General features: G+C 34.9%; 3 protein-coding genes across 10 annotated transcripts in view; 2 read left to right on the top strand and 1 right to left on the bottom strand.

Moving 5' to 3' along the window:
- The window catches only part of LOC106174898 (peroxisomal targeting signal 1 receptor), a 29445-nt gene extending 20218 nt beyond the window's left edge, over window positions 1–9227 (bottom strand). For 4 of the 7 annotated variants that reach the window (XM_013556662.3, XM_013556664.2, XM_013556663.2 and 1 more), the window contains exons 1-7: window positions 9058–9227; window positions 8233–8338; window positions 7871–7939; window positions 7454–7577; window positions 6791–6986; window positions 6438–6576; window positions 5432–5569 (exon numbers count right to left, since the gene is read on the bottom strand). In XM_013556662.3, coding sequence (XP_013412116.2) covers window positions 5432–5569; window positions 6438–6576; window positions 6791–6986; window positions 7454–7577; window positions 7871–7939; window positions 8233–8328 — 762 coding nt within the window. In that variant the 5' untranslated portion in view covers window positions 8329–8338; window positions 9058–9227. Of the gene's footprint in view, window positions 1–5431; window positions 5570–6437; window positions 6577–6790; window positions 6987–7453; window positions 7578–7870; window positions 7940–8232; window positions 8350–9057 lie in introns of all 7 variants that reach the window. The other 3 variants (XM_086995023.1, XM_086995024.1, XM_013556667.2) reach the window with 3 other exon arrangements.
- Window positions 2–2921, top strand: LOC106172699 (uncharacterized). Its single transcript, XM_086995025.1, has one exon. It carries the CDS (start codon window positions 171–173, stop codon window positions 1896–1898), a length of 1728 nt encoding a protein of 575 aa, XP_086851151.1. The 5' UTR covers window positions 2–170; the 3' UTR covers window positions 1899–2921.
- Window positions 9228–10301: 1074 nt separating the features above from the next.
- On the top strand, window positions 10302–16877 carry LOC106174933 (uncharacterized). Of its 2 annotated transcripts, none has more exons than XM_013556711.2 (11): window positions 10302–10397; window positions 11012–11104; window positions 11344–11467; window positions 11897–11974; window positions 12604–12692; window positions 13059–13138; window positions 13237–14613; window positions 15011–15095; window positions 15405–15453; window positions 16119–16222; window positions 16600–16877. In XM_013556711.2, exons 1-11 carry the CDS (start codon window positions 10395–10397, stop codon window positions 16732–16734), a joined length of 2217 nt encoding a protein of 738 aa, XP_013412165.2. In that variant the 5' UTR covers window positions 10302–10394; the 3' UTR covers window positions 16735–16877. The 2 variants fall into 2 exon arrangements, with proteins under 2 accessions (XP_013412165.2, XP_013412164.2); XM_013556710.2 differs by lacking the exon at window positions 10302–10397 and adding an exon at window positions 10404–10647.
- Window positions 16878–17508: the final 631 nt, after the last annotated feature.

Raw genomic sequence — 17508 nt, 5'->3', positions numbered from 1 at the left:
CTGGAACAGCTGCATTTAATATACAGGGTCAAACTATTCATTCTGCTTTTGCGATAAGAAGTCAAAAAGGTAAAGATAGGAAAAAATATGTCCCATTGGGAGAAGAGTTATTAACAGAGCTTCGTGTAAGATACAGAAGTCTCCAAATTTTAGTAATAGATGAGATTTCAATGGTTGGTCAAAACATGATGCTGAATATAAGTCAGCGACTGAATCAAATCAAACAGACCAACTCTGCCCAATCGGTTTTTGGAGATATCAGTGTTTTAGCAGTAGGAGATTTTTATCAAGTGGCTCCTGTAGCAGATAAAGCTCTTTATGTTACTGATCCAGGCCAACTTTATGAATCAGAATGGAATAATTTCTTAAAATTTGAGCTTTCAATAATAATGAGACAAAAAGACGATCAACCATTTGCTAATTTGCTTAATGCTATCCGTACAAAGAAAAAGGAAGAACAATTAAAACCTCATGATAAAGCTATGCTTCTTGAACGTGTGAATGATCAACTTACAGCAGATTCAACAAAACTGTATATTTTCCCTAGGAACAAAGAAGTTGATGAACATAACAAACATCTCTTGGAGACACTTTGTTCTGACATAATTACTATAGAGGCAGCTGATATAATCCATTCAAGGTCAGGACAATCAAAAAGAAAAAAGGTTCCTTTTGCTAAAGATTCTTTGGCGTTAAAACCACTGATAGAAATTGCTGTAAATGCAAGAGTTATGCTCACCACAAATCTTAATGTCAGTGATGGACTTTCAAATGGTGTCATGGGTACTGTTGTTAAGATAGAACAAGGTACAAAACCATTAAATCAACCTCAGTACATCTGGGTACATTTTGATAACCCCAAAATAGGTGCAAATGCCAGGCAACAAACAGTAAGACCTGAAAACATACCAACAAACAGTGTACAACTTAAGCCACATGTAGAACTTTTTGACCATCAGTCAGTAAAAGTGGCTCGTTATCAATACCCTCTTAAGTTAGCATGGGCCTGCACTGTCCATAAAACTCAAGGTAAAACTGTCACTGATGCTGTGGTTTCGTTGAAGCATGTCTTTGCACCTGGTATTGGGTATGTTGCACTTAGTCGTGCAACCAAATTATCAGGTCTGCAACTTTTAAGTTTTGATAAAACTGATGAAGCAAACTTGTACTGTGACGTTAAAGTAGATGATGCAATGAAGGCCATGAAACCTGTCAACCCAGACACATTACCAATTTTAAGACCATTACAGAAAACACTAACAATTGTATGTCACAACATCCAATCTCTACCAGCTCATTTCAAAGACTTAAAAAGTAATCCAGAGATGGCTGTGGCAGATATTGTAGGTATTACTGAGAGTTGGCTAAATAGTAATGTCCCCTCTGCTAAATACTCTATTCCTGGTTTTCAGCTCATAAGATGTGATCGTCAAAATGACACCTCTAGAGGGGGGGTAGCCGTTTACATTCGCAACACCTTGAAAGCAACTGAGGTCAAAAACAACTTTGTTACAGAGCCAGGTTTTGAAAGCGTAACTTTAACAATCAATGGTTATTACGTAAGCTTTGTGTACCGTTCACCATCAATTGTAGGCCCAGCTTTTAATAGGAAAATACAGGAAATTTTAAGCCAAAACAAAAAGCCCATTAAACCATCAATTTTGTTAGGTGATTTCAATATTGATCTATCTAAAGCTCCTCAAACCTCTGTTTGTCTTCCTTGTTTACAACACCATAAGCAAATGATTGCCTCTCCAACATTTAGAGGTGTTAAAGGGTACACTAGCCTGTTAGATCATATTTATGTACAAAATGTAAGCACTATAGAAACAGGTACACTGTGCACATATTACAGCGACCATGATCCTGTATACGCTGTTATACCCATCAATGCATAGTATATTAAATATGGAGTTATTTGTAAAAAAAACATTGTATATATGTAAGAATTGTTAATATAAATTATTTGTAAATATATTCCTTCAGATGTTAATGGCCTAATGTATTTGCTAGGATATTGTACATATAGTTTGCATTTTAAACTGTATATAAACATATTTTGGTTTTATTTCTAATATAAATGATTGCCTTAATATATAACACAATATGAATTTTTTTATCTGTAAAGAGATTTATTTAACAATATGTATTACACATGTATGCACAGATTGATTGTAAAATATTTTAATTTGTATTATAGTTAGTACATATCAAATAATCATGATAATATATTCACTCTTATTTTTTGACCTCAACATTTAAATTAAGATTGACAGATGTTGTGATTTTATTTTATAACAAATGTATGTAAAGAGATGCTTTAAGTGTTTAATATAAAAAGATAAACAGATAATTTGTATTATATTTGATACATTTAATTTGGTAAAAGGGTCACTGTTTATTGTGGCCATCCACAGCTCTAAAAAACACCTTTAAAATTTATTTAACACGAAAATTGATTTTAATTATTATTTTATGGGGGGAAGGGGTACATTTTCAGTGGGGAAATCTTTTGGGGTCTCTCTTCAATTGTTTTTACATTGTTAAATTATATAATATATGTTTATAAATAGATATTTTATATACACATAATCCTAATATATATTGGTATGTTTTATTTATTTCTGATTAACATAGAACTTTAATCTTATAATTTTAAAATATATTATACTCGCATGCATAGATTGGCAAATTTTGACTAACAAAGAGGTTAGATTATTTAATTTAATATGTATCATACCTTAAATTTTTATTATACTTGAAATGGATAATTATTATGTTAATACTTTTTACATTTATATGTTTTAACATGTATTTACTTGAAATAGATACTTTGATTAATTGATTCATAACTTTTTGTCAAAACATAGTTCTTAAAAGTGTAGCTTATGAAAATAAAACATTTTTTATTACAGAAATGACTTATTTTGTATAGCATATGACTTCATCTTCAATTTTAACAGTAAATACTGGTGTATCTCTGCAGCTTAATTTGGAGATATGAGAACTGGAAAATTTGTAAAATACAGTTCCTGGTACAAAGTAGTCCAAATCAAATGTAAGGTTACATTTACATATCCAACTCAATTTCAATAGGAACCTCAGGTGTATCTTTGCCTCTCATTAACATAAGTCCTTCAATTTCAAAAGTAACTGTGGGTGCATCTTTGCCACTTTTGGAGATAATGAAAAGTAGGTCAAAGGTCAATTTCAGGGTAAAAGTTAGACTGACAATATATGACTTCTTATTCAAGTTCAATTGTAACTATGGGTGTATCCCTGCCAGGTTTAGAGATAAAAAAGACAAAATTTTGAAAGGTTCAGTTCATGAGGAAAAGTAAGTCAAAGGTCAATTTCAAGGTCACAGTTAGATTGATTGCCAGTATATGACTTCCTATTCAAGTTCAACAGTAACTATGAACATATCACTGCCAGTTTTGGAAATATAAAGGCCAGAAAATTTGCAAAGTGTGGTTCACCACAATGTACTTTTTAATACAGCATAGCACGAAAACCGTATGAAATACAAGAAAACGGAGACCTCCAGTGTTGGGCTTTACATGCTCTACAAAATGCAAAAAAGAATGGGTCTCTAGCATTAACGGTTCCCGAATTAGAGACAGTTTTCAGTTTCGGTATCTTATGGCCCCTACTCCCGTGAAAATGCACCGATTGACCCCAAATTCACGGAGATGAAAGATGACCCAAAGGGTAACACTTTCCATAAATATTATTGGTTAACTCTGTGTAGTTTCTGAATATCAGGGCAAACATTTTCTTTTTCGTAAAAAATTAGGTTTTTTTGAAAAATTTGGCCCGTTTGACCTTGAAGCAAAGGTCAAAGATCAAATCCAAGGGCATATTTGAAATCTCCACATATGACTTTCGGTCAGCCGTCTGTAGAAAATTTTCCCATAAGTCCTTCGGTAGGGTAGATAATTGGCATTGAATTTTCAAAAATTTTGACAAGGGTGCATTTCAACGAGCGTCACGCCCAGGTCAATGCACCAACTGAGACAAAAAAACCTGGGGGTTCAAGTTGAGGTTATATGTGACCTAAATCCAAGAGATGGGGACAGGGGTACTTGTGGTCTAGGAGGAGAAGCGGTAACGGTGACTTGTATCCGGCGCCAGTACGCGGAGCCGGCGGAGCTTACGGAGCCGGCGGAGCCGGCGGAGCCGGCGGAGCCAACGGAGCCGGCGGAGCCGGCGGAGCCGGACGAGACGGGTCGGGACTAAAACCATGAGTACCGCCAGCGTACACGCTGGTGGTACTAATAAATTAATCAGAGGTGACATGGGAGCAGATACACTCAGAATCATGCAATCTTGCTGTCAGGGTTCTCTCTTCTCCAAGAAACAATGGGGTTGCACAACAAAGAGACCAATGGATAAGCCACACCACAGGAAACACAATCCTATCTCACCTAACACACTAACACAATTATGTCTCATCTAACTCAATTTCTTTTCCATTGTACATGATTCTTAAAACAACATCTGTCTAAGGTAATAGGATTAAGCTACACTGCTTATGAAACAAAACAAAAAGTTCTAAAGCTTTCGCAAAAAAGTTAGTACACAGAAACAACACAAGATACAACAATGCAGTGAAAGAATAAAAAAAATTATTAAGAATTAAAGTAAATCTACAGAACATAAAGGCTGCAAGAAGGGAAAAAACATATGCAGGAAAGAACACAATAGCAATGTGTGAGTGCCTATCAAAAAGATCCCCCACAAAGCTTTTTTCAGGGTCCTTTAATCAGTATGCTGTAAGCAGAAACTATGGGCAAAGACAGAACACCTTTCTACTACAATGTCAGAAAATGTTAAGGAACTATACATAAAAGAACCAGCCAGAGGAAAACAGAAGAACAAACAAATCTAAAGCAAAACTGAAACATAAAACAACACTATTAAATCAATATTGTAACAACAGGTGGGAAAGGAAAAAATTATAAATTATTCAATAGTTATCCAAATTAATTCTTAAAATTTGCAAAAAAAAAAAAAAAAAAAAAAAAAAAAAAAAAAAAAAAAAAAAAAAGAGCAAATAAAGAAAATGCTGATAAATTCTGAGTAATTTTTTTCAATTTTTCAAGTCTCTTTCATTTTCCCCCTAAACTTTGTGCTAGTAGAGATGTACCAACTTGATTCAAAAAGTCCCATTTAAATGTTCCTTCAATCATCTGTATCAGACAAGTGTCCCCATCATATTTTGAATCAAAGGCTTTTTTTCTCCTTTTTCCATCTTTTCTTAAAACTGAAATTAGTTATCTACCATTTCAAAATCACATGGAATATTTTTCATTCTACATACTGATATTCAATTGAAGAATCTGATTTTTTTTTTTTTCTTTTTGGAAAATACTTCTATTGGAAACCATAAATTCCTCATACAAATCATTTTGCATGATTCTGAGTATACCTGCTCATCGTGCACGTTATAATCGTGCACCCATTCATTCGCTGCTCGCGCTTCACTCGTTACGCCACCCCTCTCTACGACCTCGTTGTCTTTAATGGTGACCTCTCCATCACCAAGCCTCCGGATGAATTTCATAAACTGGAAATCAGATGAAGATTTTTCATGCTAAAAAGAGGCTGGGATGGGTTCCTAAGATAATACATGGACCACCAAGAGTGCAAAAGATTACAAGAAGTGTTTTACATACACTTCAACACTAATGTCCCCCTGAAGTAAGAAGCCATAAATCACATTATACAACTATTTCCTTTTCTTCATAAAATAACTACTTTATCCCACATTTTCCTTTTAAAATATTGGTGAAATATATACTTTTTAATTCAAGTTTAAGAATAATTCTAATGAAATATACATCATTAAAACATACAATCATTTTAATTGATTCTCATGTTTTTTCAATATTCTTAGGTCATTGTATTTATACTATGAATTTAAAATGCTGACCTTTTGGTTAACTTTTTTAATAAATTACTATTACATAGCTTTCCGTTCCATTTGATAGCCTAAGTCATCACTTCTTTTATCATCCAGTATAAACAAATACTTCTTTTAAATTAAAAGAAAATAATAAACATTTTCACATTCAAATGATGAAATACCATATTCAAATTCCCTTAAACATTCTTGTTAATATCAGGTACCCATTATAGTGAAAGGCAAGTATAAGTATAATTATAGTTGTCAAGCATTTACTAAATTATAAACATATAGCTGTTGCTTACCTAAAAATTATTACTATAATTTCTTAACAAAATACACACAAGAAGTATCTGTTTACCCATAGTTTGGAAAAAATAACATATTATTCTGCTATTCTGTTTTTTAAAAATCAAAACACCAAAGACAAGTAGTTATTTGCCATTAAAATTGCATCTCACGCCTGGATCAAGGTACAAAAGTATAACATTACTACCAATGCACTGTCCGAATATTCATATATAAATACCTCTGAGTTTGCTAACTTTGGATCTGACACACTGCCAGCAAATTCTCTGGCTGTCTTGGCTAACTCGTCCTCATCCTCTTGGCGGTATTCATCCCCCCACTTCTGTTCGCTTAAGACATCTTGTCCATACTCGTCTGTCCTGTGTAACAGAAATAAATAAAGCAAATAAATTACCCACCTTATGCTTCTCAATAATACAAAACATTTTCTCAATCATTAAAATGATCTGAACAACTTATAGTAGAGCAGCCCCTAACACATGAAGGTTGCCAAGCAAACAATATACACAAAATATCAGTATATCTGGCAACTCAGCAGTTTAATAATTTATTATTTTCACAGAAGTATTTTACCATGTCCGGTGCTCATGTTGGTCTAAATAATCCTGTGCCCACTTGGTTTCGGCCAGTGTCTCAGGACTATGTGGGGGTGGATGCTCGGACAGGAACTCAGTGGACCACGCATGGTCATCTAGCCCTACTGGATGTTCTGTGGCCAGAAACTCTTGTGCCCAGTTCTCTTGTCTGGCTAGATCTGCCACTCCTGGCCCTGAGAAGCAAGTAATTTGAATAATAAATATATAAAATATTTTTTTTTAAATTTTTTCTGATTCTTTGAAAGATGTATTATCATTGTTGGGTATTTTATACTAATTATCATAATTTATGTAACCTAAGTGACATAATAAATTTTCCCAGGATTCTCTCCTTTTGGGCTCTTGAAACGCTTATGGCACATAGTACATTTTACCATTGATTTATTAACTACATCTGAATCTGCCCTATAATTATGTCTAATGTTAAAATGATTTTATTCATTTTTTTGACATCCTTAAGCAAGCCATGCTTTCTCCTTAGATAAGAATTCTTCCCTTATATAAAAGACAATAAGAAGCCATACTAAACCCAAATATCTATAGTCTTGTGCTTCTAACATGCTTGCAAAATGGGGCTCTTATGAAAATGAATTTGATAAATATATAGATAGACTATGTATTACGTAATTGGAGAATTCACCTCTTTGTGGGCCCTGTCGTAATCGGGACTTCTCAATGTCCTGCATCTCTTGCAGAAGTCCAGACATGCTAAATGTCTGTGGCGCCATCTGTCGATATTGTTCTTGGAGAAACTCCTGAACCAGCTGAAAATAGATTTTTTTTTAACTTATGAAAGTGAACTATAGTGGCCCAAGGCAAAAATAATGGCTAGCAACTGGATAAATTAAAAAATTTTACTCACCAAGTTAAAAATGTAATGGAATTTTTGGTGCAGGGCCAGTGGTAAGATAGCAGACTGACTAAAATGTCATAAAATCCTAATGACATACATAAAATGTATCTGTCAGTGATCATGAGTTTTGTAATTAGGAACATAGAAAATTCTATAATTTTAAGGACTGGCAACCAAATGCCATAAAATGGCCCAAAAACTGACCTCTTCTTCCCTGGCCTCTCCAAAAGGTCTGCTGACCACTCCAGGTCGTCTGGCATGCTGGAACCCTTCCTAAAACACACACACATATATATATATATATAGAGTTAAACTGTCAATGACAAAAAACATTATTATCATCATAATTATTTTTATTATTATTATTATTATGAAAACCAATCCTTTTCAAAATTCTTTATGTTTCTTTTATATTTCTTAATATAGTTAGAGAAAATTTTTTTCACCAAATGTGATTTGACTAATATCGTGGACTACCTGTATGTAGCTAAAACAAACTTAAGAGCACACGCCCACATGCGCAGACACACACACACACACACACACACACACACACACACACCTACCTGTCGCAGCGACTTGTCCTGTGTGAAGTGTGTGGTAAGCTTCATGAGTGGGTTTGCAGCACCACACTCCCCTTCCACCAAGTCCCGCATGGCCATGATTGCACTTCTAAAATATAGCTGTACAATTTTATTATTTTTTGAAACAGGTTTAAGATCTTATCATAATAATTATACATTAACAGTTTCTTTATTTATCTTTCAGTATTTAACTCATGTAGTGGATCTGAAATACATCATTAATCGGGGGGGGGGGGGGGGGGGGGGGGGGGATGAACTGCCCATTTTTGCTGGAATAGCCTAAGGTCCGCTATTGGTTAAATTTAACTTGGTACACAAAGCTTATACAGTGTAGGTTTCATAAGATAAGGAATCGCCTTTGAAAATTGCTGGCTATGGGCCTGACAAAGCGAAGGGTAATTCAACTTTTTAGTTAACACTTGCATGAGTTATTTTGAAGGCATACTGCATAAGTGTCCAATATTTGTTCAAAGCTGAAAGGATTGGCTAAGTTTAAAGTTCACGGGGGAGAACCACACACATCATCACCAGTTACTACTTGAACTTTTAGTACATGTTTGGGCTAATTTTGAGAACTTGCGTCTTGTGCCGAGTTGTGAAATATTGAAAATTTTTATTATGTCGTATAGGTCCTTGACACTTAAACCAGTCGAGGAATTAAAACCAGAAGACACCAATCCTATATTACTGTCAAACGGGTCACACAGTGATCCCACAATTTGACCCCAACTTGAACCGTTATCGTTAAATGCGACAGACTTCTCACTTTTCACCCTTTTCATTTTGCATGCTTATGAATACTCTTACCTTGAACGTCTACCAGAATAAAAGGCGAGTTTCAGGGCGTATAATTGGTCATTTCCCCCTCTATAGTAAGTTATTCACAGAGCTACATTGGATTACGTGAACAGTAACGTCTTGCTTTCAATGTGATGCTGACTGAAGCTTAAAAGCATTTCATGGCAGGCTTCAAGATGGCGGAATATGTCACTACAGACCAGTGAGTGGAAAAACCTCAGAAGTAAGTCATGCATATACGTATCATACCTCTGTAATGATGAAACTTTTAAGTTACATAATTTATCACATTATTATTATTATTATTATTATTATTATTATTATTATTATTATTATTATTATTATTTTAATATAAGGTGGAAATTTGAGATAAAGAACATTGGTAGAAGTTCAAGAGTGATTCCATGTTTTCAGCAAGACAGTAAGCAGAGTGGCTTTCAAAATTATAGACGTCTACAGATTCATAAAGATGTAGTTGTTTCCAAAACTTCACCCTGTCTTTCATCTACAGATTATTTTGCTTATAATACGTACCCATTTATTGGATTTTGACTGTGCTCTGATATTCTGCTAAACAAAGATTCACGTACTTCACCTGCATCTGAAAATATTTTCTAATTGATAAAGCAATTAATAAAACAAATAAGCAATATCATTTATTTATTTATTTATTTATTTATTTAATATCACCTAATGAAATTCAAATGCCTTCTACTATATATATATAACATATACTGTTATATATAAAGAAAAACTTCCCCTTGCAGAAATTAACATGAATGGCTGGGCATGTAGTACAAGTGCAGTGTACATGTAGCAGTACTATACTTTATCGTTATCATTATTATATAGCTTTATCTAAAATTGATAATGCCTCAATCATATCATATGATTGAAGGGAAAAGTCAGTTGAATATTTCTTGATTACATTAAGGGCACAAACACCTTCAATTTAAATATTGTCATCGATAAATGAAAAAGTAACAGCATTTACATGTAGTTTACACTAGCTACAATTATAATGACATATTGTGTAGTATAAATTGAATTCCTAAAATGTTTATTTATTTATCAGATTATCTGCTGTAATATCATTTAAAACTGCTATAAAATTACTGTGCATGTTTTCACTTGAAAGAAGTATAAATGGCAATTAAAAATTTCTCTGGCCTGAGATGACATGCATTGTCACCTTTTGACCTGATATGATATGTCTCCAGGCTGCAGCCAATCATAGCCCTTCTCGTGGCCTGAGATGCCACATCCGCCATTTGCAAAATAAAGATTATCTTGACCAGTAATGCCCGACCAGATATGGTCTGTGCCGTACAGTGTTCCGGAGAAGAATGGTATATTGTTGTTTTGTTGAAAAGAACTAACATCAATCATGGAACTTGGTCAATAATATTGTAGACACATTTGCGTTGCATATTAAAGTGTGCACGATATAAATTCATGAGCATAAGTACGCACCGATAATAAACTAAAAAAATCCGCCAGTTTTAAAAAGGGAGCTCGAGAAGCGAAAGTGAGCACGGGATGATTTGTGAGCGTAAAGATGGTTTAGATCTGACAGAAGTAGAGAACCTGTACATTAAAGTAAGCAGCATATGATTCACTCTGAATAACCTGCATTTACTTTAATAACCCCTGTTTGTCTGTTTGTTTATACAATTTTCAAATAGATGTACAAGTAGGCGTGAGGGTGGTTTTCAATATTAAATGGACAATTTCAATTACCGAAAGGATTTCTCATGACATCCTTTCAAGAAACTGTCATCCAGGGATTTTGAGCATCGGTTGATAAAAATTTGAAGAAAAATAAACAAAGAAAAATGCCTGTCCTCAACTGGAGAAAAATATTGTATGTTTGAAAGCAAAAGATGTTCGAAAACAAAAGAAGAAACAAATATTTGATTTCTTAATGATCAGTTATGTATCCCCAGTTGTGCCTTGTGTTTAGTTAGGCTACACAGCAGTACAGTGTGAGCTATGTGTGGTGCGGGGGAGGAAAGAGAAGAATGACAGCTCCTGGTGGAACGACGGCACAAGACAGGTATCTGTGTCAGGATTTCATATATCTTTATAAGCTATATGTTATGTCTTTTATTCTCTCTCATTTTCCCCTTATTGCATTGTATAGCATTTGTAACATAATCTGTCCTCGTATTTTTAGTTATTGTACATATGAATTTATGGATTTAAAAAAACTGTTTATTTAGCAATCTTTTTTTTTTTTTTTTTTTTTTTTAAATTTAAGAAATAAATTCAATTTGATTTCTCACTTTGTTACAGGAGACCCTGACCCTGTTGAAGCCTGTATTACAAGACTGGCAGGACAGTCAGCGGTGGCAGACCAAACCCAAAGAAGAACAGAAAAATAAGAAATTGCCTGATTGTGTGACTGGCGAATTGAAAGGTGAATGGCACATGGTCAGAAACAGTTAATTTAAACTCAGTGTATTTTAAATAAAATGAAAATAATGAATCAAACTGTAATTACAGTTTTCACTGGTTGAATTTGAAGAACTGATTAGTTAAATGTTAAAACTATGAAATTTTTTGTGAATGAGTGAATGAATGAATGAATGAATGATTTGTTGTTAATTTTTCCCAGATATATTGTGAAATCAGAAAATCGATTTTGAGAGCAAATCAGAACCGAAAAGCAAAGTTTTGGAAATAAAAAATGCAGGAAAAAGTCAAATGACCTTAAGTACTATCTAGTTTAAGTACCATAAGTTTAACTAAAACTAGTAATTACCAAGATGAAATAGCAATTTTGGTCCTATTTTCTTGGTCAAATATGAGAACTTAGTCATATCTTTGAATTTGTACATACATTTAGGTATGGGTTATAATATTCAGTATACTGTGAAAAAATGCTCAAGACTTCAGCACAGCCTTCTTCTTAATGCTAAGCAAGGTAAGTATCTAATAGATGTTCTGGAAACTGTCTAGATAAATTTTTGATTTGATATACAGTAGTTAAACAATAATCAAGTTAGCCAAAGTTATCAAAGATGGAAATGGCAAGATTAATTTCCCTTTTAGGATTTTCCTTTTTACCACAGCTTGTATGTGTGAAAGAGAACTTAAAAGTTGCTTGGTTTTTGTATGAAAAACTATCAAGGTTTTACTGCCATATGACAACACATTGAAATATATATTTTGAAGTCACCATAATGTTAAAAGATTGTAACTCTGAAAGCAACATTGTTTATCTATAACAGATATGCTTATCTCACTCTACAATCTTTTCATTTATCAATTAGACACAAATAATGCAAGGCCTATCAGTTATTTTCAAATTTTTAATATTTAAACATGAGCATTTCAATGAGTGATAGATCAGTTCATATTAGGAAACTTGCTGATTGAAATTATCAACCCGTTACTTTTTTTTTTACCATCACCAGAATCCAATGGGAACTTTGACTTGTCACGCATTCTGGTGAGCTCAGCTAACACTACACAAGAACCATATATTTTGAAGTATAACATTTCTTAGTCTTTGGTGTTAATACAAGGTGCTGTTTTTTTTTTTTTTTTCAGATGGAAACCAGAGAAAAAGGATGTCTTATTATATTGGGAGGTGTAAAGTGAGAGCAGTTGTCAGTCAGGACTGTCATGTGGCAGAGACGGTAAATATTAAATAGCATAACTTGGACACTGGCACTGTTAAATTTGTTCCACTTATGATATAATTTAAAATTAATGTTCACAGTGATTTTAGGTTATACCACAGAAAAAAATCTGTTTCATGACTTTTATTCTAGATAAAAGTTAATTTAAGTTATATGGTGACAACTTCTGTAGAGTTACCTGAAGGCTTGTGTATGTTAATTTTTTTTGTAAAATTACCATGTAGATTAGATATGAATAAATTAAAGATCAGTAGCATTGGGTTGCCGTAATTTTTGAAATTGGACCTCATTTAAATTTATCAGTTAAACTGTTTACAGCAGGCCAACTCTTAATTAAGCTTGCTGTTTTCCCTACAAAAACAGGGCCAGTGTTCACAGCTCAGTGGATATTTCCAGCCAGGCAAAGATGCTGCCAGCAAGACTAAAGTTCAATTAAAAGAAATGTAAGTATTATCACAGTTTGTTATGTTAGACATTGTTTCGAGGCAATTTAAAAAGTAGTGTGACCTTTATTTCAGATTTAATGCTATTGTTCTTTCAGAGTAGACAGAGGGAAAGCTAAGAATATCAAGAAAAGGGTAAAGAGGACAAGAAGTACTGCGAGCAAAACAGGGAACCCTGAAAAATCTGCCCCCAGGAAAGACAGTAACCAACCAATTCTTTCAGCCACCACAAATGATAGGGGCATTGAAAACCTAGGTTCAGGTGAAACTAGTACAGATTGGAAGCAGATATCAGAAGTGAATTTAGAGAGTGCAGACACACAAGCTGGCTATGTCAGTGAGCAGTCTTCTAGCAGACAGCTGTCATCTACAGGAAGTCCATTTTCAGCACCATCTACTAAAAGGGAGTTGTCAGCTCCATTTAATGGAAGTCGGTTGTCAGCGCCATCTATTACAGGAAGTCGGCCTGGGAGGTCATCACCAGAAAGTTGCCCAGTAGCACCATCTGCAGCGAGTGTTCCTTCAGCGTTATCTGTACGAAATCAAATATCTAAAGAAAGTCGGCTGACGGTGCAGCCAAAGCTTACAACACAACCTAAGGAAGACAAGTCCCACTCTACTAATGCCCCATCTGATCCACAGGGCGTAGACAACATTGCAAAGAGGACATTCAAGTTCAGGAAGACTAAATTATCCACTCAGACTAGACTGCCATTACTTTCCCCCGATGTTCCGGGTGAAGCATTTGAGAAAACACAATCAGGAGATGAAGAAAATAGTGAGCAGTCGCAGAGTCGCATTGTGGGGTATCACACTGAGAAGGCTGTTACTGCCAATGCCTTTGCTTTAAGTCATCCCCAAGCAACACAGCAAGCAAATAGTGATAAACCCATCAGACAAAGCCATTCAGTGTGTAAGATGAGTAGTAGTTTGTTATCAGAGGGAGAGAAGATGTCCAAGAAACACATCAAAATTACAAAGAGACTTCGCAACCATTCCAAACAACAGCATCATGTACAAGAAAGTTTGGAGCATGTGTCTGATTTTAATAATGATGATGTAAATGCCTATGATGCTGACCCCAGAGGTGAATTAGAAGAGACAGAGGAAGACAGCAAGTCCTCCACTGTATATCCTTCCAAGAAAATCAAACTATCCAAACAGAATGAAGAACTGCCAGAAATAGACTTGAGCCAGAACCATGATTCGATGCAACAAAAGCATGGTAATCAAACCAAATTGTGCAATAAGAAACAAGAGACTGTATCAGACAAACAAATGTCTTTTACTCCTGATGTAGAGAGCACTGGGCATACATGTAGTTCTCGAAATGTAGTAAAACCTCACAGTGATGTCATAAGTCTGGAGAGGGAGACAGGGTCCCCGAGCAGGATTGGTGGTAGTGTAGATGAAGTGATTCATGTTGAAGATGACTCTGATGTGGATGCCATGGAGCAAGATATTAGAAATATCAGGTACATAGTGTGGTGTTGATATTACAATAGGAGGCAGCACTATATAGATTAGAACTGATTACAAAAAGGAAAGCAATTTAAAATTGTACAGAAATTATCACAGGCGGCTGCATGTTCTAGCACTGACAGTACAAAAGGGGGAAACAGTTTATAGATCAGGATCACACATACGCAGTGCCTTTGCTGCTAGGTGTTTAAATGTTTTAAGATAAATATAAAATCATTACAGTAACTGTATAACAATGGAATTACTGAAAGGGCCAATACATTAGTCCAACTGACACAATCAATAATTTTACATTACTGATATTACATCACAAAAGGGGGAAACAGTTAACATATTTAAATTTGAACTGAGAGTTAGATTTGCAGCCTAAATGACGGTGAGTTCTTTCAGGAATGTGAATCAACTTCAAGATGATCAGCTGAGATACATGGTGGAGAAAAATGAAAAATATCTGAGGCAGATCTTTGAAGGCAAGGTGAGAAACAGGGAAACATTGGGGTCTTGCCTTAAACAATATTGATTTGTGCTTAGGCTATAACTACTATTAGACCCCATGCCCATACCCATTTCCATCTAACAGGATCGACCCATCTATTGAAGCTGCTAAATGAAATACCCCTAACAGCTTCAAAATAGCATTTCGTTTATCTCATTATTAACAAATATTATTTAAAGCATATTATGCCACTCGTGTCTTTTTTCTTTGATGTGTAATATGACTAAAACCATTATATGATTAAGCAAAAAAAAAAAAAAAATGATGAAACTTGATTCTGATTTTCAGAGGTCCTGCCTTCGACATGAAGAGTACAAGAAAGGCGGTGTTTCCAGATGTGAGTTGAAAAATGGAAAATAATTGTATATACAAAAGTTTGAAGTTGACAGTGGAATTATACGTAATAAGTGAAAAACACTCTTGTAGTACACATTTGTTTTCATTGAAAAGCAAACATCTTACTCATTGTTAATTTCAAACGTGGTTAACAAAGAAATTTGTTAACATGCATACTAGTATAGCACACTTTATGTATTATGAATGAAATTATTAAATCTATAGCTAATACAAATGCATCACCGAGAGCCCGGACACTGCTAATGTACAGTACAAACTTTTCTGATGATTTGAAACGTGAGCTGGACGACATTCTTTTTATACAAAAGTTTTTAAGTGTATTAAGTTCCATAGATATATTTATGAATGTCTGGACTAAGTGATAAAGTTTCCATATGCTAGGTCCTGGAAGAAGGAACAATTACTGGCTGAGCAAAAATTTAAATGCCCATTGTGAATTATTTGTGTAACGTAATGGGCAAGTCCAAATGAGATGATGTTTTCCTATAACTGTACGATAATCTGTAGCACACTAAACAAAATTCACATTGTATAATTTAAGATGTATAACTGTATAACCCTAAATGTAACTGTTGATTAGTTTATTAAAGTATTGTGTTGGGCATTTCTATTTTAGCTCGGTGTGTATTTTCTTTTCTATTGCAGACAATTTGGACCACAACCAGGCCAGCCTGTGTGTGTACCTTGAGAGCCAGAACGATGCAGTGATGGAAACATTGATACAGATATTCTGCAAGAAGCACAACAAGGTACAGTAGTAACATGTTGCCTGTACACTGGGCTGTACGTGCCTGTTACTTTTCAGTCCGCTGGTCTCTAGGAGAAAATCTGACCTCTGAAAAATACCATTTCCGATGAAAACTGACACAAATCTGATGATGTAATTTATAGATGATAGAAAAATTAATCCAAAGCCACAGTCTGTTAAAATTTCCCATTTGTGCTGGTCTAGTTAGCTTTGAAAGATCCTTTTTTTCATGTTTGGCCAAATCTGCCAGTCATTTGCTAGTAATGTATATGGCGCCACCTATAAACCAGCATTGACACTCTGGGCAATAACGCCTCTTAGGACAAATTGCAATCAGGTTTGAAATTACCAATACACAAAAATTCCATTTTTTTTCAGTACTTGGACTATCTGATGAAAGTTCTCCTCCCAGAGGCATTAATTAAGATCTACATGGACGTCCATCAAGTTGGGCATGCTGCTGCAGAAGAGGCCTTAAGGGCTGCCACAAAAAACAAAAAACTGTCGTTATAACCGTCGGCGAGCTGTAAGATAGTGCCACGTACCAGTGCCATAACTAGCTTGGGCTATTTGACTGTTTGCCAGGCTTCTGCAATGCACTACTAACTAGATTTTTTTAATATTCAAAATGCCGTGGAATAAATGATTAAAATGTACCACCTTGGTGTGTATTATGTCTCTGATTATTTTATTTTCATTTATTTATTAAGATTTACTAAATTTCACTTTACTCGAGCCTATTAATTGATTTTGGGGAAAAAGGTGAACGCATGGTATCTTAACTGAGCTAATTTTTTTAGGAAAAAGAGTAAGATGGGTAAAAGGAAGTTTTTAAGTATCGGGTGCGCTGGCTCCTAGTAATGTGTTTTAGTCACAGGTTTGTCTTCTCTAACGCAATCCTTCGTCTGCGATCAGTCTTACCTGTTATCGTATTGTTATTCAAATAAGACGAACTCCAAGGGACAGGTATTCAGGATGCCACGCTGGAAGGCAGAGAATTTTAGATCGAGATGACGAACCTTGTGGGCGAAACGCGGCATATTTAAGGCCACCTGCTTGACGTGGCCCCCACACCTTGTAAGTAGTTTGTTATTTCATGTCTTTAATAACGGTTACCAGTACGGCACTCGCCGCAGTGCAAAAATTCCCAGTCTGTAAGACGAATAATTTCATGATTTCGTTCCCTCGTGGTCTGCGCACTGCAAGTCCTCTACCCTGACTGAGCAGAGAGACGCCGACATAGCCGCTTAATTTTCATTTTCGTACATAATTTAAATATTATTAGCC

Source organism: Lingula anatina, chromosome 9 (genome assembly GCF_051362555.1).
Source record: "Lingula anatina isolate TDL-2025a chromosome 9, LinAna3.0, whole genome shotgun sequence".
Classification (NCBI taxonomy): Eukaryota; Metazoa; Brachiopoda; class Lingulata; order Lingulida; family Lingulidae; genus Lingula; species Lingula anatina.
Note: the sequence above shows the minus strand (reverse complement) of the source record. Positions and strands in the feature narration are given on the sequence as shown.

Excerpts from the sequence above, each read along its gene's own strand:
- LOC106172699 (XM_086995025.1), top strand. The coding sequence starts at position 171 with ATGGTTGGTCAAAACATGATGCTGAATATAAGTCAGCGACTGAATCAA.
- LOC106174933 (XM_013556710.2), top strand. The coding sequence starts at position 10,588 with ATGATTTGTGAGCGTAAAGATGGTTTAGATCTGACAGAAGTAGAGAAC. Across the intron at positions 13,139-13,236 it reads AAAGTTCAATTAAAAGAAAT|AGTAGACAGAGGGAAAGCTA; the intron begins GTAAGTATTATC and ends TTGTTCTTTCAG. Across the intron at positions 16,223-16,599 it reads TCTGCAAGAAGCACAACAAG|TACTTGGACTATCTGATGAA; the intron begins GTACAGTAGTAA and ends ATTTTTTTTCAG.